This window comes from Cololabis saira, chromosome 24, assembly GCF_033807715.1.
Source record: "Cololabis saira isolate AMF1-May2022 chromosome 24, fColSai1.1, whole genome shotgun sequence".
In the NCBI taxonomy this organism is placed as follows: domain Eukaryota; kingdom Metazoa; phylum Chordata; class Actinopteri; order Beloniformes; family Belonidae; genus Cololabis; species Cololabis saira.
Window position 1 is genome coordinate 502,501 of NC_084610.1, and position 24,166 is coordinate 526,666.

A 24,166-nucleotide genomic window follows, 5' to 3' on the forward strand; every position below is an offset into this window, starting at 1 on the left:
TCCATCTGTACATCCATCCATCCATCCATCCATCATCCATCTGTACATCCACCCATCCATCTGTACATCCATCCATCCATCATCCATCCATCCATCCATCCGTACATCCATCATCCATCCATCCGTACATCCATCCATCAATCCATCATCCATCCATCCATCCATCCATCAGTACATCCATCCATCATCCATCCATCTGTACATCCATCATCCATCATCCATCCATCTGTACATCCATCCATCCATCCATCCATCCATCCATCTGTACATCCATCCATCATCCATCCATCCATCATCCTTCCATCCATCCATCCATCCATCTGTACATCCATCCATCATCCATCCATCCATCATCCTTCCATCCATCCATCCATCATCCATCCATCTGTACATCCATCCTCCGTCCATCCGTACATCCATCCATCCATCCATCCATCCATCATTCATCCATCCATCCATCCTCCATCCATCTGTACATCCATCCATCCATCTGTACATCCATCCATCCATCCATCCAACCAAATATCCATCCATCCATCATCCATCCATCTGTACATCCATCGATCCATCTGTACATCCATCCATCCATCCATCCATCCATCTGTACATCCATCCATCCATCTGTACATCCATCTGTACATCCATCCATCATCCATCCATCTGTACATCCATCCATCATCCATCCATCCATCATCCATCCATCCATCCGTACATCCATCCATCATCCATCCATCCACCCATCCATCCATCCATCATCCATCTGTACATCCATCCATCCATCCATCCATCATCCATCCATCCATCCATCTGTACATCCATCCATCATCCGTCCATCTGTACATCCATCATCCATCATCCGTCCATCTGTACATCCATCCATCATCCATCCATCCATCCATCCATCCATCCATCCATCCATCATCCATCCATCTACCCATCATCCATCCATCCATCCATCTGTACATCCATCCATCATCCATCCATCCACCCATCATCCATCCATCCATCATCCATCCTCCATGTATCCATCCATCCATCATCCATCCATCTACCCATCATCCATCCATCCATCCATCTGTACATCCATCCATCATCCATCCATCCACCCATCATCCATCCATCCATCCATCCATCCATCCATCCATCATCCATCCTCCATCCATCCATCCATCCATCCATCCATCCATCCATCCATCCATCCATCCATCATCCATCCCTCCGTCCTGATGACTGTTGTCTCACCAGGTGTCGTCTCTGAGGACGTCCTTCCCGTTAAAGGAGTAGATGGAGACGTCCTTCATTCTGCTGTCACTGAAGATGCTGTTCCAGCTGTCGAACAGAACCTCATCCTGAAAGACAAGGGGGTTGGTCAAGGCTTCAGAGCGGATACACCATCACCCGTTTCTGCTCAGCTTCTCCACCTTCAGGTTGACGATGGGCACCGAGTCCCTGTCATTGCTGCGGACGATGCTGCTGAGGTCCTGGAGCCGGGAGGACAGGAAGGCCCGGAAGGTTCCCTTCATCCCGAGGGCCTGGGCCTGGCTGAAGCACTTGAAGTCCGCGCCGCGGATGCCGCGCATGGCGCCGGTGTGAGGGCCGTTCAGCGCTATCAGGTGCAGCTGCGGGAAAACAAAAGCCCATGTTTAGTTCCAGGAACGAGGCCAGCCGGAGCTCCGGAGACGAGTGGAGGCTTGGAGGTTCCTCTTACTGCCGGGCCTGACGAGTGGCGGTGGACCGGGGCCTGGGGCACGGGAGGGGGACGCCTCTGGATCGGGGTGACCGGGAAAGCGTAGGGCCTGTCGGGCTGGGTTATCCGGTCAGTATAACTGGGATACCTGGGATCCGTGGGAACGGGGTACTGCTCTGGGTAGCGGTACCGGGGATCGTTGTAGGGGTTCTGACGGGGGTCCGGCTGTGGCGGGGGCTGGACCGGAGCCTCCGGTCTCCCAGAGTCAGTGTTGTACCGCTGATCCGGGTAGAAAGGTACAACTGGTGGCGGCTCCGCAGCTGCAACAACATTATCCTGAAACACGGACGTTAAGAGTTACAACGTGACACGTTGAGTCTTTAGAAACTGAAAAGAGAATAAAGGGTAAACTCCACTCACCTCCACCGTTGGCAAAGCGATGTAGCCCCCGAGCTGAGACACGAAAGGAAAACAGCATTTAAATACACTCACAATTTATCTCTGTGTGGTTCTGGATCATTCATGTCTACAAGTCCAGAGCTTCACCTGGACTTGACGAAGTCCATCTCGGACCCGCAGGTAGAGGTCCATCTGCTCCAGGACGTAGACCAGCGAGCCTTCAGGCTGTCTCCTCCCTGTAGCCGTCAGGATGTCGTAAGACCTGAACACCGTCACCTACAAACGCCAGAAACAAAACCCTTAGTTACATGATTAATAATGTCCCATTGATAATTAGACATTATTATTAGCTGCATTAGTAATTAACACATTTCATTGTTATATTCATTATTAGTATTATCAGTTCACAATCATTGCTAACTGCATTAGCAATTAGCAGTTGGTTATAGAATAATAACTGCTAATAAAACTAGCAATAATTGCTAACACAATTAGCAGTTGGTTATAGAATAATAACTGCTAATAAAACTAGCAATAATTGCTAACACAATTAGCAGTTGGTTATAGAATAATAACTGCTAATAAAACTAGCAATAATTGCTAACACAATTAGCAGTTGGGGACGTCTCAATCAGAACTGCTAATATTCGGTGATTGTTGCTGACAACAGTAGCAATTATCAGCAAATAACGTGAAATTAATAATTGCTATCAAGTTGAAATTGTTGCTAAGTGCGTTCATTTGTAGTGCAATTAAAGCAACTGGTAATAATCAATTAGCAATATCGCTAACTGCCTTAGCAACTGGTAATTGTTAGTGTAACATAGCCATCGCTAATTAGCGGTTTTGCTCAAATAATAAAGGAAGTATTGATTAAGAAGTATTGATAATTGCAAGCTATCATTTAGAAATTATTGCTGGTTGCGTTAAAATTGGTAGAATGATCTAATATTAGGAACTGAGACTCATCAGTTAGAATCTTTGCTATTTAGTAATTGGTATTGTAATAACTGTATGCTACTTACTTACTATTTATCGCTCATAATCTCACCCATGATCAAATATTACTCAATATCAATAATTCATTTCTAATTATCCGTTACCAAATGCTCTTAATTACTATTACAATTAGTAATTAGCCATTGCTATTTTCTCATGCAATACTGAGATAAGATTGCTCAGTAAAAACCTTTATTTTTTCAACAAAAACATATAGGCTACATAAAAAAGAACATACTTTAAAACAGCGTAACATGTAATCAGAGCCACAGAACGATTCACAGAAAATCTGTTAAACACTTTAAAAGCAACAATATCAAACTTCATGGTTTCAATAGTTTCTGTGATACTGATTTAACTCATGTTATTGAATGCGGGACTGAAAGCTACAGAACCATCAGGAACAGAACCACAGGAACGGTTGACATGGATGTGACAACCGCAGAGTGAACATTCAAATCCAAAATTTTAAGTAGTCAAGGAATATATTTTAGTCAGCTACGGGTATTTTTTCTCTTATAAAGAAAACTCATTAAGCATTTTGTTATGTTTCATAACATAAAAAAGGCAAAAACTGTGTTGTGTTGAAGGTTTCCTCACCCCTGAAGAAGTTCCAGGTAGTCCTGGAGTTCCAGGTGGTCCCGGGGGTCCAGGAATGCTGATAGCTGCCATTCAAACAGAAAAGCATTCAAGTTCAGAAAATGCAAAGAATCGCTTACCCTGGTTTTAATTATCCTATTAAATCTGGTTTATTTCCCAATAAAATTTGAAATCTATTAAATGTTCTGTAGTACCGTATTTTCCGCACTATAAGGCCCCCCTAAAAGCCTTTACTTTTCTCAAAAACCGGCAGTGCGCCTTATAATGTGGTGCGCCTTATACTGTATATGATCATTACGGTAATTTCTGTTACTGTAGTCAGGGGGATTCTGGGTAATGTAGTTGGTGTCGCCGAAGTAACGGCGCTAAAAACGGCAGGAATCGTCACAGACGTTCCAGACAACAGCAGCGACGCTGATTCTCATAATGGAAACTTTGACGAGACGGAGCAAAGCTGGTTTTTATTTTGTTAATAAAGTTTGACGTATGGTACTTTGCTGTAGGATTTTGTAGCATTTCCTGTAGTGCAGCTCCATCAGGTAGATACTAACTCAACCCCAGCCACTATAGGACGGTATTTTACCAGATATTTGCTGCGCCTTATAATGCGGTGCGCCTTATATTGCGGAAATACAGTATGTATTTTATTGTTAACAACATTCATTGTTCATTTTAATTTAAAAAAAAAAGGTGTAAAATCTTGTTCCCGTAGGCTGGAGTCTCAATATGATAATAAAGAGGTTATAGCAAACAGGAGCAGCTAAGCGCCACATCAAAGCTTCACCAAACTATCTTTCACAGCAATATCCGCAGGTACCAAATGTACCGAAGCAGTTGGAACAGGTTGGGGTTAACGTGATGTCGCTCTGGACAAACCACTCACACTGTCCTCCGCCTCTGGATGATCCTGGAGGCCCGGGAGGCCCTGGTGGTCCCGGCCGGCCATCGTAGCCTCTCCCGGGTGGTCCAGGAGGCCCAGTAGGGCCCTCTGGGCCGATGACGGAGTCTCCTTTGGGGCCCTGACGGGATGAGGATTCAGGGTTTTAAAGGTGGGAGGAGATCTATTAAAAAGAATCTGCTCATGTACAGATGTTCTTGTGAGGGCAGTGATGGTCTTCATGGTTCTACCTGAGGTCCGGGAGGTCCTGGATATCCAGCGCCGCTCTGTCCATAACGAGGGTCGTAATATCCTCCCCCCGGTTCACCTTTCTCTCCCTTCAGCCCGCTATCACCTTTCAGCTCGTTCTGGACGGACAGAAAAACGAGAATGTTCACACCAACACTGGAAAAATGTAACCAAAAAAGGGCGACAAGCAGTCGGAATCAGGATGTTTACCTTCAGAGTGTAGAAGTCAAGGCTGGTCCCAAAACCTGGATCAGAAACATCAGGTCATTCACTTAATTGGTCTAGAGAACATAAAAAGTTTACCCACCTTTATGTACACAAAGTACCTGGAATTTCCACTACACCTGGTGGTCCTCGATCTCCTTTCTCTCCTTTGGCTGTGAAAAAGACGAGTAAACAATTAATTAAAAAACAGGGATTTTACTCTTAAAGGAGCAGTGTCTCCTCAAACTTCAATTTTGAGCAAATGCTTTAATTTCTATTTTCCACTGCGCCGTGTGGATGTGGAGGACTCACTACCGTAGTACCGCGAGTTGTCATCATATCCCTGGAAAAAAAACAACAAAAGAAACAGAAACATTCGAGAAACGTAATATTGTTGTTCAGCCGTACCAAAACAAAAATGTAATTTTGGGACACAAATAAGATAAATGTATGATGCACTACGAGAGGATGTTATTTTTCGACTCACTCTGGATCTGTCGTCGGAGCCAAAAGGTCCCGGAGGTCCTGGGGGTCCTGGAGGACCTGGAGGACCCTGAGACACAGCAAATACTCTTAACCCTCTTCAAAAAATAACAGAGTTTCCAACAATCAATGATCCCAAATCACTTACAGGGTAACCATATCCGCTTGAATCTCCGCTCTCTCCTTTGGCGCCGTTCAGTCCTGGTCGACCCTAAAAAGAGACATTTTTAAACCTCTGACATTAAAAACTGAGGCCCCGTTTACACGGAGCAAAAACGGTGGTGTTTTCATGCGTTTTGGCCGTTCGTTTACACGAAAACGAAGCTCAAAGTCACCAAAAACGATCATTTCTGAAAACTCTGGCCAAAGTGGAGATTTTCAAAAACTCAGTTTTCACGTTTGCTTGTAAATGGAGGGAAACAGAGATTTAGGCTTCAGAACGTCACATTATGAGACAGAAACGTCACCAGCTTCATTTGTGCGACCTGTGTTTACAATTTGTTTGGCCACCGTCAATATTTTCTTGTATTTTACCTGTTTTATATTCTAAAGTCACACTTAAGTAACTCCACTTCTCTGCCAAACGAAAGACTCTCGTTTCATCTTGGAAGTAACTGGCAGTCAAGGCTGATTTATGGTTCCGCGTTACACCAACGCAGAGCTACGGCGTAGGGTACGCGGCGACACCCACCGTACGTAGGCTACGCCGTCGATTTAACGCCGAACCATATTATTCAGGCTTCACACGTGTCATTTGTTGATGTTTTTTTCCAGGATTCTGATTGGCTAGCATGACTTTATCTTCTCATTACAATGCCCCCTGTAGGTTTGGATGCTCATAGCACCGTAACAGTGTATTTATGCGGGTTCGTGTAAACGAGGATATTTTTCAAAACGTAGAGGGGGAAATATCCATTTTTGTAAATACCCGGCTATGTATAAACGTGTCCTGAAGCTAATAGTTTTTCCTCAGAAAAAGGAGGACGGCCCGACTTCAACTGAGGCGAAGAAATGAAACTAATCGAGTAAAACAGAAGAATATTCAAAATACTACAAGTGATTTGGAAATTCTTGAGCAACTCATAAGAGCTGACGCTTTGGAGCCAAAATGATGCTAGACAACACAACGCTACTAACTTTTCTCTGGTATCGTTGACGGTAGGCCAAATGAAAACATGTCAATGTTATTCAAAAAAAGATACATTTCACAACACAAAACTGCCACGGTAAAATGTTTCTGGCATGTACAGGTCACATGATGTACGCGTCACACTGGGCTGCGAGCTGCTCCGAGGAAAGCTGGAACCCACGGTTTGATGGAGCCAAGAGGACCACATCATCTGCACAGAAGACCGAATCCTTTGGCCACCAAAACGGTCTTAAAAGAGTCCAACTCCCACCACGAACAAATCCAGCCTTTTACCAGCAACACAAGCCAAACCGGTCCATTTGAAGCAGGATTGAACGGAGGAGAGGACCCGGTACCCGGTACTCCTGGAGCACGCTCCACAAAGAACCATGTAAAGTTCACACACGTGAACTTTACATTAATTACTTTGTCTGTGGTGTGAATGTCTGCTTCTTACCGGTCTTCCAGGGAAACCGATCTCCCCCTTCAGGCCGAACGGACCTTGTGGACCCTGGAGAAACATAAACACTCGTTACATGGATCTGACGCAGCCAGCTCGTCACACAACCTTGAACAGGTCACAATATTACGTACTGGCGGTCCCTCTGGGCCAGGACTTCCCCTCTCACCCTGCACACAGACACCATTATCACTATTAGACATTTAATAGCAGTAAATGGACATTTAACTCAGAGGCACTTTCATTTCTGATGCATAAACGAGCCACAGAAGGACTGAATGCTCTGATCAGTAAAGGTGCGTTAGGGTTGTTAAAGGATCAATATACCTGCGCTCCCGCCAAACCTCCCAGGTACAGGGGTTTCCCTTCAGAATCATAGATGATGCCGGGTTCTCCTTTCTGGCCCTGAAAGAAGAAATAAATCTCAAAAACTCTGAAAAATGTACAACAACAGGCTTCACAATGTTTGATTTCTCCAAATAATTATTCAAATGTGTCTGCTGCAAATCTGTCTTCTCAAACAGAAGTGAGAGAAACAAAAAAGATAAAAAACAAAAAGATTCTCAGACGATCTCGAAGCCTTCATGTAAACCCTGAACTTCACAAATCCATCCGAGTAGGCAAACTCAACGCTCGACCGACATGACGCCGCGGCCCCACGTCTTCAGGTCTCACCGGGAGCGTTTCAAAAGCTGGAGACGCAAGATTCCAAGTTTACCTGAAGAATTCGAGGTCCTGTGATAATTATGCAGTCGTCTGCTCGTTTAAAGACGTTCACCTCAACATATCTTCATCTCTCTAGGATTATGAAAAGGATAAGTGGTGTCAAATAAAACAAGCTTTTTCAGTTGTAAACTGAACCTCCCCTCGATCTGCTTTGTGCAAAGTGACAGTGACAGCGATGCGTGTCAGCGCTGGCGTTTCACAGCGTGGGACTTGAACTTCAGGGTGGGTTCATTTAAATATTGTCCATATAAACTGCTGTATGGAGCCTAAATAACAACCCAGTCTCACATAAAAACGTACCCTGCCTACATTGGTCCAAAGTGCAAAAACGTAGAGGGGTTACTATATTAGCCCTTGAAATGTATAACTGTTACATTTTGAAATGTATAACTGTTACATTTTTCTGCCTATTCATTTTGCGTCCAAGTCACGTGACTTTTAAGATTCTGGCCGTGACAGCAACAAACATGGTGGACATTTTTCATTTTTGAGTGAAAGAAATCAATATGCCAATCATGCGTTTGTATCTTCTAGACTAGATTACTGTAATGTGTTGTTAGCAGGATGTCCAAGTAATTTGCTGAATAGGCTCCAGCTGATCCAAAATGCAGCAGCACGAGTACTGACAGGAATTAGCAGGAGAGACTACGTCTCTCCAGTGTTAGCGTCGCTCCATTGGTTACCCGTAAAATTCAGAATCCAATTTAAAATTGTATTACTTGCGTATAAAGCCCAAAACGGCTTAGCTCCGCATTATTTGCAAGACCTGATAGTGCCTTATGTTCCTGTCAGAGCTCTCCGTTCTCAGAGTGCAGGTTTACTTGTAGTTCCTAGAGTATCTAAATGTAGATTTGGAGGGCGGGCGTTCTGCTATCAGGCGCCACTACTATGGAACCAACTTCCAATCTGGGTTAAGGGGGCTGACACCACCTCCACCTTTAAAACTAAACTTAAAACATTTCTGTTTAGTAAAGCCTATAGTTAGTGTTTAGTAAACCTCTAGCTGGTGTTGGTAAATCTCTAGGTAGTGTAAACTTTAGTGTGTCAGAGTCGCTCCTGTGGTTTCTTGTGCTGGCCCCCCCTTCTCCTCCCTTTTCTCTCTTTTGTCCATGTTGCAGCATCCTTTGCCGGACACCGGAACCTGCAGGTGGTCGTGGGTGGCTTGTAGCTTGCATTACGGAGCACAAGTCTTTCCCCGACCCTGCACCCCAACCTGGGACTTGCTGATTGGGCCGGAGCTTCGGGAGCTGCGTGCTGGCCTGCGGTCCCCACCCCTGGTCATCCCGTTGCTGGCCCCCCCTTCTCCTCCCTTTTCTCTCTTTTGTCCTGCAGGTGGCCGTGGGTGGCTGTAGCTTGCATTACGGAGCACAAGTCTTTTCCTGACCCTGCACCCCAATCTGGGACTTGCTGATTGGGCCGGAGCTTCGGGAGCTGTGTGCTGGCCTGCGGTCCCCACCCCCGGTCATCCCGTTGCTGCTTCCACCTGCCTGCTGTGCTGTTGCCGTCCCTGACCCACCAGTCTGGCCCTCGGCAGGAGGGTCCCCCCTGATGAGCCTGGTCCTGCTCAAGGTTTCTTCCCTCCTAAAGGGGAGTTTTTCCTTGCCACTGTTTGGCTTAAGGTTTTTCTCCCACTAGGGGAGTTTTTACCTGCCATTGTTTATGTAATAACTGCTCGGGGTCATGTTCTGGGTATGGGTCTCTGTAAAGCGTCTAGAGACAACTCTGTTGTATTAGACGCTATATAAATAAAATTGAATTGAATTGAATTGAATATTTTGAGTTAGTTTTTGCATAGAAATATATATATTTTACTTTCATAATATTCACTCAGTGAATTTACATAATCACTTGCTTGCTTGTGGTTGCAACATTTTTTCAGATCTCGTCAGAATAATGTAAAACGGTAACGTTTTAAAAATGTGAAAAAGTAACATCTTGGTTGTTGGACGGTGCTGTGAAAAAAATCTATATTTTGATGCTTCCTCGTTGTTGGGAATTATTTTCAGATCTCGCCAGAATAATAATTTGAAATTGCAACATTTTGGTGCTGGGATACGTGGCGTGATATATACACGGCCACGTACAGTAGGACATCCTTTAAAACTGCTGGGATACGTGGCGTGATATATACACGGCCAGGTACAGCAGACATCCTTTAAAACCTTGTACAGAGAAGCATTTTTTAGCTAAATGGGAATATTTATTCCATAGTTTGACACCCCTGTACCGTATTGCATATTTACCCCTGGTTGTAACACACTGTATTTACCCCTGGTTAGGTTTTGAACTATTATTTTCCGATCTCCGATCAAAGCTGATAGGGCCATTATCGGCCCGATCCCGATCGGGGGCCGATCGATCGGTGCATCTCTAGTACTCAGTCAAGGAGTTTTCCTCCAGAAGGCCTCTCTCAGCTGCTGTGGAGTTGTAAGCTCTGGACACTACGTTGCAGAAGGCGTCTCGACACTGCTGCGCCAGCTCAGGTGTAAGTTTGGAGAGAAACTTTTCTTGAGTTTCGGTGTATCTTTTACCCTCAGCTCTCACTGGACCGTACTTGGACGTTCTTTGGGGCTGAGGCCTGGCAACTGGACAGAGAAGGTAGTGGTGTTGGCCTTTGCAAACCGGATTTCCACACAGATAGATTGTTTTCTTGCAGTCTTGGCCGGGGAGGAGTTTGCGGCATCTTTTGCAGGCACCAAGTTGTCGTGCTGCATACCTTCTCTCCGATGGCTTCAGGTTGGTCCTGAACTTCCTGCAGAAGTACAGTCTCTTTCTGTGCTTTGGGTCACCACAAAGTATGCAGCCTTCTGTTTCACTGCTGGACTTGGTCGTCTTTGTTCTGGCTTACTTTTGAAACTTCATCCTCTCTCTAGTGGGTTCGACAAAATCTTTTAGCTGATCTAGCTGCTCACAGATGGCTTCTTGTGACTTCAGGTATGTGATGAGCTTGTCGAAGCGGTTTTGGGTAAGAAACCGGTAAGAAACCAGTAAGAAACGTTTTTTAGTAAGTCTACTTAATAAACATGTTACAACCAGGGGTAAATATGCAATACGGTACAGGGTGGTCAAACTATGGAATAAATATTCCCATTTAGCAAAAAAAATGCTTCTCTGTACAAGGTTTTAAAGGATGTCTGAAACACCACTTACTTTTTGTTTTGTGAATGGAACTGCTCTGGCATAAGTAATGGATGTGCTGAAAAATTTTACCATCATGTGTAATCTCCTTGAAATTATTATTTTTTTGTTCATCTGGTTTGTTATTTAGTCGTTTATTTTTTTGTTTGTTTCTTAATTATTAAATTGTACTTGTTTTTCATTTATCCGATCATTTTTCTTTTGTGTAAATTCTTTGTAATTTTCCTTTAATTTCCATCATCTATAGATTTCTAACTGATAATTTGTATATTTTGTTTTTATAAGTATGATATTAAATTTTATGTTAACTATAGGTGGAGGCGGGCCGCTCGGTGGCGCAGTGGGTTAAGCAGCGGCTCATATACTGAGGCTACAGTCCTCCTGCAGCGGTCGCAGGTTTGAATCCCGGCCTGCGCACCTTTGCTGCATGTCATCCCCGTTCTCTCTCTCTACCCATTTCATATCTGCAGCTTGAATAAAGGGCCACTAGTGCCCAAAAAAATCTTTAAAAAAAAAAAAAAAAAAACTATAGGTGGAGGCACCCGATAAGCTCTTTGAGTTTTCGCCTCTTCCTGCACTTTAAATTTTTAAAGTTGGTACTTTTATTTGTGTAATGTTTAACTGTGCAAAAAAATAAATCTAAATCTAAAAATCTAAGAAGAAGAGATGGTCGGACTGATGAATAGTTTAGATTCAAAAGTATAGTTAGGCTACTCAATGTGATATGCCAGATGTGGTTTGTTAACACATTATAGACCTAAAGTCTAGATAAATTATATACTGTTTCTACAGTAATTGCAATCATCCATGGAAAATTAATCAGACCGTGTTTTTGGGTAAGTGGCTAAAAAAACTCAATATTAGTGGTTGCCAGGTTTGCTATTGTCAGCGTTTTTCACGCATTACTTGACAACTCCGCCTGTACTTAGTCAACGACGCACTGCTATATGCGTGAAAAACGGCCCCCTGAAACCAATCTGGCAACCTGGTTCCCTAACTTCCCTCAGCTTTTAAAGCGCTGGACAAAAAGCCGAACTATTGCAGTATTGTAGAAAAATACAACTTTTTGAGCTTGTGACTTTTTTTTGTTTTGTTTATGCCAAAGTTTGTTTACTTTATAGCCTACTGCACGGTGAACAGTGGAGTGCCATTCCTTCAAATATTTGATGTTGATGTTAAGAAATGGTTGAAAGACAAAGTCAAATTACTTATGTTGTCATTAATCATTGTCTGATAATGTCTCTGAATGTTTGCTATAAACACTGGTTTGTGCTACAGGTGTATTTATTATTATACTAAATATGAATATTATGATTAATATAAATTATTCATTCATTTCTGGAGGTTAAGTCTGATATATAATTAATAATTAATTCAAATTATTTATAATTATTTATTATTATTATAACAGCATCCCTACTTAGTTTAGTTACTCTAAACTTAACTATCTTAAATATTAACCGGCACATGATCGGGGGCATCTGTCACGTGTCCAGGATCCCCCTCGTCACTCTGACGTATAGGGGGATCCCAGAGGGATTATTTTCATTTTTTCATTCATTTGTCTGGCTGTATCTTTTATTTTGGCAGGCCGGAAGTCAGACTTTTGGAATGCAAGAAAATCCGGTTGGTTTTCAAAATAAAACTGCTTTCTGTGGGCTCCACTCGCTCCGCTATCAAAATCTGGTTTGGGGGGGGAATCCCCACCTCCATCCCCGCCGGCATACTGTACGTGGCTGTGTATATATCACGGCCACGTATCCCAGCACCAAAATGTTGCAATTTCAAATTATTATTCTGGCGAGATCTGAAAATAATTCCCAACAACGAGGAAGCATCAAAATATAGATTTTTTTCACAGCACCATCCAACAACCAAAATGTTACTTTTTCACATTTTTAAAACGTTACCGTTTTACATTATTCTGACGAGATCTGAAAAACGTTGCAACCACGAACAAGCAAGTGATTATGTAAATTCACTGAGTGAATATTATGAAAGTAAAATATATATATTTCTATGCAGAAACTAACTCAAAATATTGATTTCTTTCACTCAAAAATGAAAAATGTCCACCGTGTTTGTTGCTGTCACGGCCAGAATCTTAAAAGTCACGTGACTTGGACGCAAAATGAATAGGCAGAAAAATGTAACAGTTATACATTTCAAAATGTAACAGTTATACATTTCAAGGGCTAATATAGTAACCCCTCTACGTTTTTGCACTTTGGACCAATGTAGGCAGGGTACGTTTTTATGTGAGACTGGGTTGTAAATAAGGTTAAAGTGCTTCATAGGTGTGAATAAGTAATACTGAAATTGCAGTATTGGTACTACTGTAGTATTGTGTAAGTGGTTTTCCTACCTTGGGTGCATATCCTTCTGGGCCTGCGTCCCCTTTATCTCCTTTTGGACCCACGGGACCCTAAACATGGGACAGAACGTCATCACTAGGTCCAATCAAGGATTGTGTTCAAATGCAAATCTCAAAACGCGACCTACCGGGAACCCGGCGTGACCCTGGCCGCCCTGAGGAAGAGGGGATGATAAAACATTAATCACAGACTGCATTTCTTTATTAAGCTGATTTTAGTTCAGTGAGGAGGATGGTGAGGGTTAGGGGACTAGAGGTCACTCACCTGACCCTCTTCATTCCAAAACACTTCGTTAGACTACGGCAAGACAAAGTTAGGTCAGTTAGTAACGAGCAGTCAGGCAGGTGAACGTTAGTGAACACGAGTGAGAGGAGGTTAAAGTGTTTGGTGAAGGTGATGGCTAACTTCATCTCACAGGTGAATCCACACTCTTTTCTGTACGTTTGCATTTTCACCTGAGACTCACATCTCGTGTTGTGTGTCCTGGAGGTCCGGGAGGCCCTGGAGGTCCAGGTGGACCGCCATCTCGCCCTGGGAGACCCTGGATTTAAAAGAGTGAGATAAAAACAAGCGCACATACTGAATATTTAAGACTTTTATGTTTTCACCGCAGGAGAGTACTGGTAGTGCACATCAAACTAAAATGAAGGACTCCTGGTTGAGGTTTCATCAAAAACCACGCAATTAGAGCAAAGAAAGTTGCTTATGAGTTTGTAAACAATAGTATAGCCTATTAAATTTCTGAAAATCGACATTTTGAAGATTTTAATCAATAAAAAGACTAATTACAAGAAAACAAAAGTAGCCCTACTGCAGAGCCTTGTGGGACACTTTTTTGTCTGATTTATTAATTTGTGAAACAAAATACATATTCTGTTATACATGTATAATTGGAAGTTTAAATCCAAGAATGTTTAGAAACTAAAGTTTTGGAGAATTATGCTTGCGTAACTGTTAAAAAGGTCTCTAATTGTGCTTTTCCTAACTTTGAAATGTTCAAAATGGTAATAAACTCTTATATGCCCCATTTCCAGGCTGTGTACCGGTCATTTTATGATAAATAAAAGCAATAGATCAATGTTTTGAAAGAAAAAAAAAGTCATACCAGAAGCCGTCAGGAGTTCTCACCTTTGACCACCTTTGGTGTTCAAACCGTCACACCAGGAGCTTTCAGAGAGCTTTATTATCCCAAACAATGTTCTGTTACACAAGCATTAATTGCATCTGCAGACTTGTCCGTCACACTGCAAGATCCACCCCAGAACTTATTTTGCATAACAAGTTTACAAAGATCCATTTCCAAAGCTTTTCAGGAGCTATGTTTATTAAATTAGATTAAAAAAAAGTTTTGAATAAATGAATGATTCTTCTATGAAAGTCACAAACTGTGTTGAGTTATTGAGACATGACAAGCTGCACAGCACAATAAGTCCATATGTTAAATATGTTTTCCTAACATAAAATACAGGGAAATCTCAACAAAAATAAAATTCTCACCGCCTCTCCTTTCTCTCCTCTGTCTCCTCTTGGACCCTAAAAATTGAAAACAGGACCTCATTAATGGCGTAAATACTGGCAGGAGCAAATCTACAAAAACAGGAGGAAGATTGTTATTTATTGATTTATGTATTCATTTTCTAAAAGGCACACATGAGGAGTTAAACAAAGATCTGGATCTTCTGGCTCCGTACCGCCGCTCCAGGATATCCATCCACGCCTGAGACTCCAGGAGGTCCTCGCGGGCCTTCTGCTCCTCTGTCGCCATGGTCACCTGGCAGACCTGGCTTTCCCTAAACCACAACATTAAAAGCTCATTATTTCCTTTTTATTATTTTAGATTTAATAAACTGACTGAACAGAAGGCAACCATTAAATCCCATGTTAACCGAAATATTTAGCCTTTAACTTTATTTTTTGATAAGACAACTTATTTCATAATGTGGAATTTGAAAATCCATATAAGTTTATATTAGGTGAAAAAAAGATGCTCATGAGCACAGTGAGTTTTATTATTTTGTCGTATTTCTGTGTATACGGGTAGAAAAACACTTTAAAAAAAAAAACTAATTTGAACAATTCCAAAGAATATACACATTTATGCGTAATTTTCCTTTTTATTTCGATAACTGACAACTTCACTGACAAAATAATAATAAGAATAATAAAAGTTGTTTTAGGATTTCATACCCAGATTATCTTAATATGACTTTTATTGATTGATATTTTCTCTTAATGTACAGTTTTCTGTAAATATATAATTAATAATTAAATGTGAGTACAAAGACATCAAATGTTTGTGTGGTACTTACAGGCAGACCTGCGATACCAGGAGGACCCTGGAAGACACGACACGTGCAGCGTTAAAACACTGAACTCCTGCCTCCAAACTGGTCTGTTATCAATATCAGGTTACACCTCTGATGTGCGTTAGTTAAGCAGCTTTCATGTATGGAACTGCTTCTTCGTGCAAAAATTCCACCTTATAAAGTCTCCAGCGCTCCTGACTTCTTGTCAAGTTTCTAATAACAAGCTTCCACCTGCCACCTGCCTGCGCCCCCCCCCCCCCCCCCCCTCCCTCTGGTCATCCCGCTGCTGCTTCCACCTGCCTGCTGTGCTGCTAACGTCCCCGACCCCCCAGTCTGGCCCTCGGCAGGAGGGTCCCCCCTTATGATCCAGGTCCTGGTCCAGGTTTCTTACCCCCTTATGATCCAGGTCCTGGTCCAGGTTTCTTCCTCCTAAAGGGGAGTTTTTCTTGCCACTGTTTGGCTTAAGGTTTTTCTCCCACTAGGGGAGTTTTTACCTGCCATTCTTAATGTAATAATTGCTCGGGGGTTTATGTTCATGTTCTGGGTCTCTGGAAAGTGTCTACTGTCTAGAGACAACATCTGTTGTTTTATACGCTATACAAATAAAATTGGATTGAATTACTGCAATGTGAACCAGACTCCTGCTCCGATCATACAGAGACCGGACAGCCCTTAATAGAGGGCCCCGGACTCCATACTCACTGACCCCCCACAGAATGGCACGAGGGACACAGTCAAATGCCTTCTCCAGATCCACAAAGAACATGTAGACTGGTTGGGCAAATTCCCATGAACCCTCGAGCACCCTGCGGAGGGTGTAGAGCTGGTCCAGTGTTCCACCACCGGGACGAAAACCGCATTGTTCCTCCTGATTTCGAGGTTCAACTATCGGCCGTATTTTCCTCTCCAGTACCCTAGCACCTGGAGAGGCGTGATTGGGAGGAACGGCCTCCCCGATCTGAACCCGAGCGGTGTTTTGTTGTTGGACTTCTGTGCTAGTCACAGTTTGTCCATAACGAACACCATGTTTGAGCATAAGGGTGTCCATCAGTGCACGTGGCACCAGGACACCCTAGGCCGGAGGTCAATGATCGACTTTGTTGTCGTTTCATCTGACCTTCGGCCGCATGTCTTGGACACTCGGGTGAAGAGAGGGGCTGAGCTGTCAACTGATCACCACCTGGTGGTGAGTTGGATGCGCTGGTGGAGGAGGAGGTTGGACAGACCGGGCAGACCCAAACGGATTGTGAGGGTCTGTTGGGAACGTCTGGCTGAGCCCTCTGTTAGGGACATCTTCAACTCCCACCTCCGGGAGAGCTTCTCTCAGATCCCGGGGGAGGCGGGGGACATCGAGTCTGAGTGGACCATGTTCTCTGCCTCCGTTGAACCCGGTGGTGGACACCGGAAGTACAGGATGCCGTCAGACTGAAGAAGGAGTCCTACCGGGCTATGTTGGCCTGTGGGACTCCTGACGCAGTAGATGGATACCGGCAGGCCAAGTGAGCCGCGGCTTGAGCGGTCCTGGAGGCAAAAACTCGGGTCTGGGAGGAGTTCGGGGAGGCCATGGAGGAAGACTTTCGGTCGGCCTCGAGGAAATTCTGGAGGACCGTTCGGCGCCTCAGAAGGGGGAAGCAGTACTCTGCCGGCACCGTTTATGGTGCGGGTGGGGAGCTGTTGACCTCGACTGGGGATATCGTCAGACGGTGGAGGGAATACTTCGAGGATCTCCTCAACCCGACTGACATGCCTTCCACTGAGGAAGCAGAGAGTGGGGACTCTGGGGCGTGGTCATCCATCACCCAAGCCGAGGTCACTGAGGTGGTTCATAAGCTCCTCAGTGGCACCGGGGGTGGATGAGATTCGCCCTGAGTACCTCAAGTCCCTGGATGTCGTAGGGCTGTCTTGGTTGACACGCCTCTGCGACATTGCATGGAGGAAGGGGACAGTACAGCTGGAGTGGCAAACCGGGGTGGTGGTCCCTCTGTTTAAAAAGGGGAACCGGAGAGTGTGTTCCAACTACAGGGGGATCACACTTCTCAGCCTCCCCGGGAAAGTCCAGGAACAGAAACCCAAAGGGAAAATCGACAAAAGCTTTTTTACTCACAATCTCTGCTAATCTTTACTCATGTTTGTTGTCTCTTCTTTTTCATTTTCCTTGTTCTGATCAAACAATGCTCCAATAGCCATTTTCATTTTTCTCCCTCTGACTCTTTTAAAATAAAGAAACGCGTGTTTTGTTTGTGGATATGCTTCATTTTCCAAGTGTTTCGTTGACAAAAGGTGTTTTTAGAGACCAGGTTAGCGACCGGGTCGCTGTCAGGCCACGTGTCGGTGACCAATCAAGTAATGTGAACAGTGAAAGGACTTTAAGACTCAGTTAGTTGTTTAGTCTGAACAGCCCAGCAATCTGCAGGGTCTGAAACAACGTCCAGTGTGCTTACCTGTGGCCCGGGTGGGCCTCGGAGTCTGGGGGAGCCGTTTGGCACCTCATGCCCCTCTTGGTCGGTCTGCATAAAGAGGATGTAAATTATAAAAAAAGGAAAAAAAAATATTCTCTAGCAATTTTGGGTATCTGTACAATTGATTAGGCCAAGTGCTTTCAGGCAGAAGACGACGTGATCAGCTACTCAAAAGTAGGGTAGGCGATCCTCGATGATCTGAACCAAGAACACCTTTTTGTTCCAAAAAAAAACCCAACATACTTTTTCAAACTCTTTCCATTGTTCATAAGAATATCCAGCGTGTTAACTTTACACAAATGTGTGACCGTATTTCTTAATGCATCTTCGTGTCTCCTGTGGCTTTTTGCTCCGTTTTAAATCTAATCAAGGACAAGGTTGCATTTATGGACAATTTCAGAGTTTATACTCCTGGCACATAATGAACAGATATTTATACTCACACTGACGCCGCCGTGGGCCGGCCCTGGAGGCCCCGGTGGGCCCGGAGGCCCGACTGGTCCCATCGGGCCTGGGAGTCCTGCTAGACCCGTCTGCCCTGCTTTACCTGTCTGGCCCAGGTCGCCCCTAGAGCCCTTGGGTGGAAAGACAAATACGGGTCCTTTTTGTTGCTTGTTTTTTTTTTTTTGATGGTTAATATGTAAGCGTGTTATAAAACAATCTTCAGTGCAACTCACAGAGAAGTTGAGAGAGGAAACTAAATGATACAACAGTTGCATCATATAGATTACAGAGCAGAAAAGATGCAAGTTAAGCAGTTTTAAATACTTGAGGATCAGACAAAACGAGATGCCACGTGCTGAAAAGTGAAAGCAAACAATTAGGCCAGGAACAAACACAGCCTTGGTGGGGAAATTGTGTTAATGGTGGAAATAAAAAAAAATAATAGTAAAAGTCCTGGTAAAAGTCAAGAAAATCACCACAGCAGTGATAACTCCCAGTACCTGCCACCCCTTACACGCTGAGGAGCACGGAGCAAAGTAAGAGAAGAGGTTGTCGAAAAAGTTGGAGTCTTCAGCATCTTGCTAGAGGAGAGCAAGAAAGAAACCGTAAAGATGCACCACTAACTTATATCGGCTGAGTGAGAAATCTTTAATGGAAAATGGTCTGAAAAAGAAAGACACGCGTTTCTCGACAGAAGAACAGAGTTTCTGTACCTTTTCTCCAGCTGGTCCTGGAAGACCAAGCTCCCCACCGTCACCCTGGCGGGCAAAGAGAAACCAAATGTTTGTTTTTATTTATCAATAACTGCATTTAAGCTCATCAAAATTTCTTCTTGAAATCTCCCTTAAATTTGAAATACTATTAAGGCTGTTATAATCTTACATTTCAACAAGGGAGGGCTAAAACAAAGGAAATGAAAAAAATAAAAACCTTTCTTCAAACATTTCTACTTACATGTTTAATGCTAATTAGCACATTTTAATGCTTATATGCTTAATAAAGATTAGCATTTACCATTAAACTCAACAAAAAGAGTCCTGACAGGCTCCGTACTTGTGTGTTTAGAGCTAAATAGCAAAGGTTTTCATGCTGACATGCTAAACTGAGCATTTCACATTTAGCATTTTCCCTCTGTACTAGTTTTACATAATTACAATTACATTAAATAACTACAAACAAAAGAAGCCCAAGTGAACATTTTACATTTCAATTATCATTTAACCACTGTACTTAATTAGCAAATCTATTCAAGCTTGCATGCAAAATTCAGATTAGCATTTAGCTCTGCATAATTCACAAATACAATTAAAGACGTCTATGAAAAACCATCATTTCTTTTAACCCATGTACCCATATCTTCAGTAATAGTTAGAACATGTTTTCTTGCTTCTGTGCTAAACTGAAAATTGCATTTAGCCCAGCGCAGATATAATTAATCAAGTACAACAAAATTAACTGTACATTTCCATATACATTTCAACCCTGGACTCATATGATTATTGCTAGTTATCAAATGTTTTCATGCTAAAATGGTAAACTGGGCATTTTCTGCACCATTTACAGGGTACCATTAATTTAGTAAAAGCAAAAGATGTCAAATTTGAAATGTAACATTTCCATTCTCACTTTGTCATGATTACATGTTCAAACTACGGTAAATGATGCATGTAGTTCTGCAGTACAGTATACAGTAAATAGGTATAAAAAAAGAAGCACGAATGCAGAACCTTGTGGTACACCTTTTTCTCTGATTTACACCCCATAAAAACAAACCACCCATCTGTCCTCCAGTAAAGCTAGCATGGCTGTATTTAGTTCAGACCTTTACTCCGGTGGATCCAGGTCGACCAGGTGCACCAGCAGGACCTGGGGGGCCCTGAAACAGCAGACCAATAAAATATCATGGTGGTTACTTGCTCCCACAATTCTGTTATCAGCTGACTTCACAGTTATAAAGAATGTCCAGTTGTAAAAACTCTACTTTCAGGTGATTTTTAATGTAAAAACATTTTTCATATCTTGACTCATTTTGAAATTAGAATTTTTGTTTCACTAATGTAATTGAAAAGCAGAACTTTTAACAACCCATTTTTGAAACTTTTGCTTTAGAAATATTTAATTGAAATGAATTGACACAATAACTTAATCAATGACTTGTTAGCATGAACATGAAGCTGCACTCACGGGGAAACCAGGGGCCCCGTCTTGTCCCGGTGGGCCAGGAGGTCCAAATGCTACTGTGCCATCAGACCCCAGGGATGCCGAATTCCCAGGGATCCCGGGGGGGCCGGGAGGACCTGGAAGACCCGGGGGGCCCTGGATAGTAAATCCAAAAGGTTATTAATCTGCATAATCATTCAACATGTTGTTCATGTTCCACTACGTACCCGGATTCTGTCCAAGTCTGGGAATCCAGAACCCTCCATGTCCACGAATGTCTACGAAATCAGACATTACCATGAAAAAAATGTGTCATTTCAAGCTAAGTAGTTGAAGAAGTAGAGGGCACTCACTGCACGATCACCAGTGCCAGGTCCAGGAGGTCCTGGAGGACCTGGGGGGCCTCTTGGTCCAGGAGAGCCTTCCCCCTGGAAAAAGACAGAAAACTCAAGTTGTAATGGCAAATTAAAGATGCAAGCAGCGATGAACGGGCCCTTGCACCCTTGTGCACGTTCAGGCTGCAGTGGAAGCGCTTCTATAACTTGCATGTAGATTCTTCAGGCCTGGACATTTAGCGGATGAAACCACCCACGACTCTCAAACCATTCAAAAGTTATGGCACAAAATAGGGACTATCAAATATCGACCAATCAGATGAAGGGTGGGTGCGCTTTTTGGCGTCTATCGTCGCCACGGTAACGCTTTTGACTGAGAAAAGTAATGCGTGTTGTCGCAGGATGGAGACGCACATTTTGATGTATAACACACCTGGGTGCACGTTACGGTTCGGGCGAAGAAGCGGCTGAAGAAATGGCATAAATTGCGCCAAAATTACATGATTAATTCAAAATGTCCGACTTCCTGTTCAGTTTCGGCCATGGCGCCAAGAGACTTTTCTTTAAGTTGCGACATGATACAGGTGTGTACCGATTTTCGTGCATGTACGTCAAACCGTATTGTGGGGCCTGAGGCACAAAGTTTTCTAGGGGGCGCTGTTGAGCCGTTATGCCACGCCCATTAATGCAAACCATTAAATATCACATTTCTTGCCAGGCCTGGCTTGCGTGCAAAATTTGGTGACTTTTGGGGCACGTTTAGGGGGAAAAAAGGCCCTCATTTCGTCGGAAGAAAAACAAGAGAAAAATAAAAATTCCTACAGATACAATAGGGCCTTTGGTGCCAGGTCAGACCTCAGTCTTGTTGGGGGGGGCAGATGCATTGTACCTTTTGTCCCTTGGCACCAGAGCCTCCTGGGACTCCTGGAATGCCCTTTGGCCCAGCAGGACCCTGGAAACCAGAACAAAAATGACATCACATGAATTAAAACTCAACCAATCCCCTCAGTAAATCTGGTCAAAGATCCGTATGAAAACAAAGACCCACGGTTTTCCCGTCCTCTCCAGGATCCCCCTGAAAAACACAGAACAATCAACGAAGAACAGATTTTGGTTTATTTATTCTGATTGTAGTAGATTCTTCTTGGTACTCACAGGCTCCCCATCTCTCCCTGCAGGTCCTGGCGGGCCCTCCGAACCGGGAGGCCCCTTGGGTCCGCGAGCTCTGCCCCCCTGCTGCACAGAACCGTCCCCGGGTTGGACCCCCTCCCCCGAAGGTCCTGGTGGGCCGGGGGGTCCCCGAGCCCCACGCTCGCCTTGTTTGCCGGGGTACCCGGTACCAGAGCCACCCTGTTGTTTGAAAAAAAAGTTATTAAACGTCAAAGGGGAAGAGGATCTGACTGAAACTATTAATCATCTCTGGTAAACCCTGGTTTCAAATCAGTGTTACTACGTTTTTATCAGCTTCATCATTCAGTGTGGTTGGTGCTTTGCTGAAAAAAGCAAAAGCTTCTGTGAAAAAAATTAAATACAGTCACCTCTTAAACCATATGAAATTTTGCTAAACAAGGTCTCAAACTGTTGAGTAGCTGAAACGAATAGCTAGTAAATTTCCTTTTAAGAACACTCCTCAACACTCCCGCAGGCTCAACATGTGCACAAAACAGTGATTCATTTACTTTTTTTAAAAGAGAAAAATGGTTGCACACTCCCACCTTTGTGGCAGATTTATCATCAGAAACATTAAACCATGCAGCTTGTATTGAACTTACTTTTTCACCTTTTTCTCCCTAGAAAAAACAAAACAAAGCATTAGTCTTAGTTTGTCGCTGAATCAACAATGCTCACGCAGACACGAGTGTCGGCTCACCTTGGATCCTTGTCCTCCCCCCCGAGAGCCGGAGCTGCTACCTGACTCTCCCTTTGGCCCCGCGGGGCCCGCGTCTCCCTTGAAGCCTCTCTCTCCTCTGTCGCCTTTCTCACCTTTGGCACCGCCAGGACCTGAGTGGTGGACGCTATTTAGAAAACTTTAACAACATCTTTGACTGCAGATATTCAGCTGATACTGATCTAAAGGTGATCAGTAAAGGTGATCAGATTTAAAGCAGAGAAAGAACAATTGTTGTGTAAAGAAAGAAACTGATTCAGGGTTCAGACACATTTTAACCAACACATTTCCATGACTTTTCCATGACTTGGCAGCAAGTTTCCATGACTATACATGACCTTAAAACAATGTATGAATGAAATATAGGAATAAAACTATGTCAAAAGTCACTACGGTGGAGATGTAATGACAATTATGGTTTAAACTAACACTGATATACCAGCAATATGTTGTAGTATATGTTGTATAGTAATCTAATATTGCACATTAAAGAACAAATAACTGGCATAAATGTTTGAGGTAATAGGGTCTGAAAAATGAATAAGCACTTTTCGATATGAAATATTTATTGATCAATTTTAAATCTACCTTATAGGCTGTTATTACTAAATGTTATCATTAAGTGAGAAAAATAAATTCCATGACTTTTCCATAACTTTTGGTGTGAACTCGTGTTTCCAAAACTTTTCCAGGCCTTGAAAATGATATTTTCAAATTCCATGACTTTTCCAGGTTTTTTCAAAACGTATGAACCCTGGTGATTACAGTTTTTCACAATTGTTAACACACAAAAAACGAAAACTTGGCACAATTTGCACAACCATCACTTTAAGTACCTAATCAATCAACACAATTTACACTACATCACACTCCCTTATCTGCATTAGACTCTGACTTTCCTTCTTTACACTCTGTTGTCAATTTCACACAACCTTGTTGTCAAAACACTACACACAGTGTTCAGTCGTTGCACACACTTCTCACAAAAAATCACAAAGCATCAATCTACAACACACACATAGTCAAATCTCAAAACATCCACGTCTGGTGAGCCATTTGCAATCAGGACTGCACTATCAAAGGGCCTTGAGAGCAATGTTTTGTTTGGTGAACAATGGAGAACCAGAGAAGAAGAGGGTTGAGAGTGAGAGGACGACATAGAGGAGTAGGTAGACAGAGAGAAGGAGGTGGAGGACAAGGAGAAGATCAAGGTGGAGGAGGAGGGAGAGGAAGAGGAGGACATGGTGG

General features: G+C 43.3%; 1 protein-coding gene across 6 annotated transcripts in view; it reads right to left on the minus strand.

Annotated features, from left to right (window-relative positions):
• The window catches only part of LOC133425182 (collagen alpha-1(XVIII) chain-like), an 89,419-nt gene that overhangs the window by 5,980 nt on the left and 59,273 nt on the right, over positions 1–24,166 (minus strand). For 4 of the 6 annotated variants that reach the window (XM_061715882.1, XM_061715879.1, XM_061715877.1 and 1 more), the window contains exons 6-40: positions 22,901–23,031; positions 22,803–22,820; positions 22,186–22,380; positions 22,079–22,105; positions 21,920–21,982; positions 21,049–21,123; positions 20,923–20,973; positions 20,720–20,851; positions 20,358–20,411; positions 19,249–19,293; positions 19,036–19,116; positions 18,535–18,666; positions 18,074–18,139; positions 15,636–15,662; positions 15,018–15,116; positions 14,824–14,859; positions 13,793–13,867; positions 13,454–13,480; positions 13,317–13,376; positions 7,415–7,492; positions 7,222–7,257; positions 7,085–7,138; positions 5,647–5,709; positions 5,503–5,568; positions 5,328–5,358; positions 5,138–5,188; positions 5,022–5,056; positions 4,814–4,930; positions 4,569–4,704; positions 3,686–3,750; positions 2,234–2,362; positions 2,108–2,140; positions 1,709–2,023; positions 1,422–1,619; positions 1,243–1,349 (exon numbers count right to left, since the gene is read on the minus strand). In XM_061715882.1, coding sequence (XP_061571866.1) covers positions 1,243–1,349; positions 1,422–1,619; positions 1,709–2,023; positions 2,108–2,140; positions 2,234–2,362; positions 3,686–3,750; positions 4,569–4,704; positions 4,814–4,930; positions 5,022–5,056; positions 5,138–5,188; positions 5,328–5,358; positions 5,503–5,568; positions 5,647–5,709; positions 7,085–7,138; positions 7,222–7,257; positions 7,415–7,492; positions 13,317–13,376; positions 13,454–13,480; positions 13,793–13,867; positions 14,824–14,859; positions 15,018–15,116; positions 15,636–15,662; positions 18,074–18,139; positions 18,535–18,666; positions 19,036–19,116; positions 19,249–19,293; positions 20,358–20,411; positions 20,720–20,851; positions 20,923–20,973; positions 21,049–21,123; positions 21,920–21,982; positions 22,079–22,105; positions 22,186–22,380; positions 22,803–22,820; positions 22,901–23,031 — 2,908 coding nt within the window. The remainder of the gene's footprint in view (positions 1–1,242; positions 1,350–1,421; positions 1,620–1,708; positions 2,024–2,107; positions 2,141–2,233; positions 2,363–3,685; positions 3,751–4,568; positions 4,705–4,813; positions 4,931–5,021; positions 5,057–5,137; positions 5,189–5,327; positions 5,359–5,502; positions 5,569–5,646; positions 5,710–7,084; positions 7,139–7,221; positions 7,258–7,414; positions 7,493–13,316; positions 13,377–13,453; positions 13,481–13,792; positions 13,868–14,823; positions 14,860–15,017; positions 15,117–15,635; positions 15,663–18,073; positions 18,140–18,534; positions 18,667–19,035; positions 19,117–19,248; positions 19,294–20,357; positions 20,412–20,719; positions 20,852–20,922; positions 20,974–21,048; positions 21,124–21,919; positions 21,983–22,078; positions 22,106–22,185; positions 22,381–22,802; positions 22,821–22,900; positions 23,032–24,166) is intronic. The other 2 variants (XM_061715878.1, XM_061715880.1) reach the window with 2 other exon arrangements.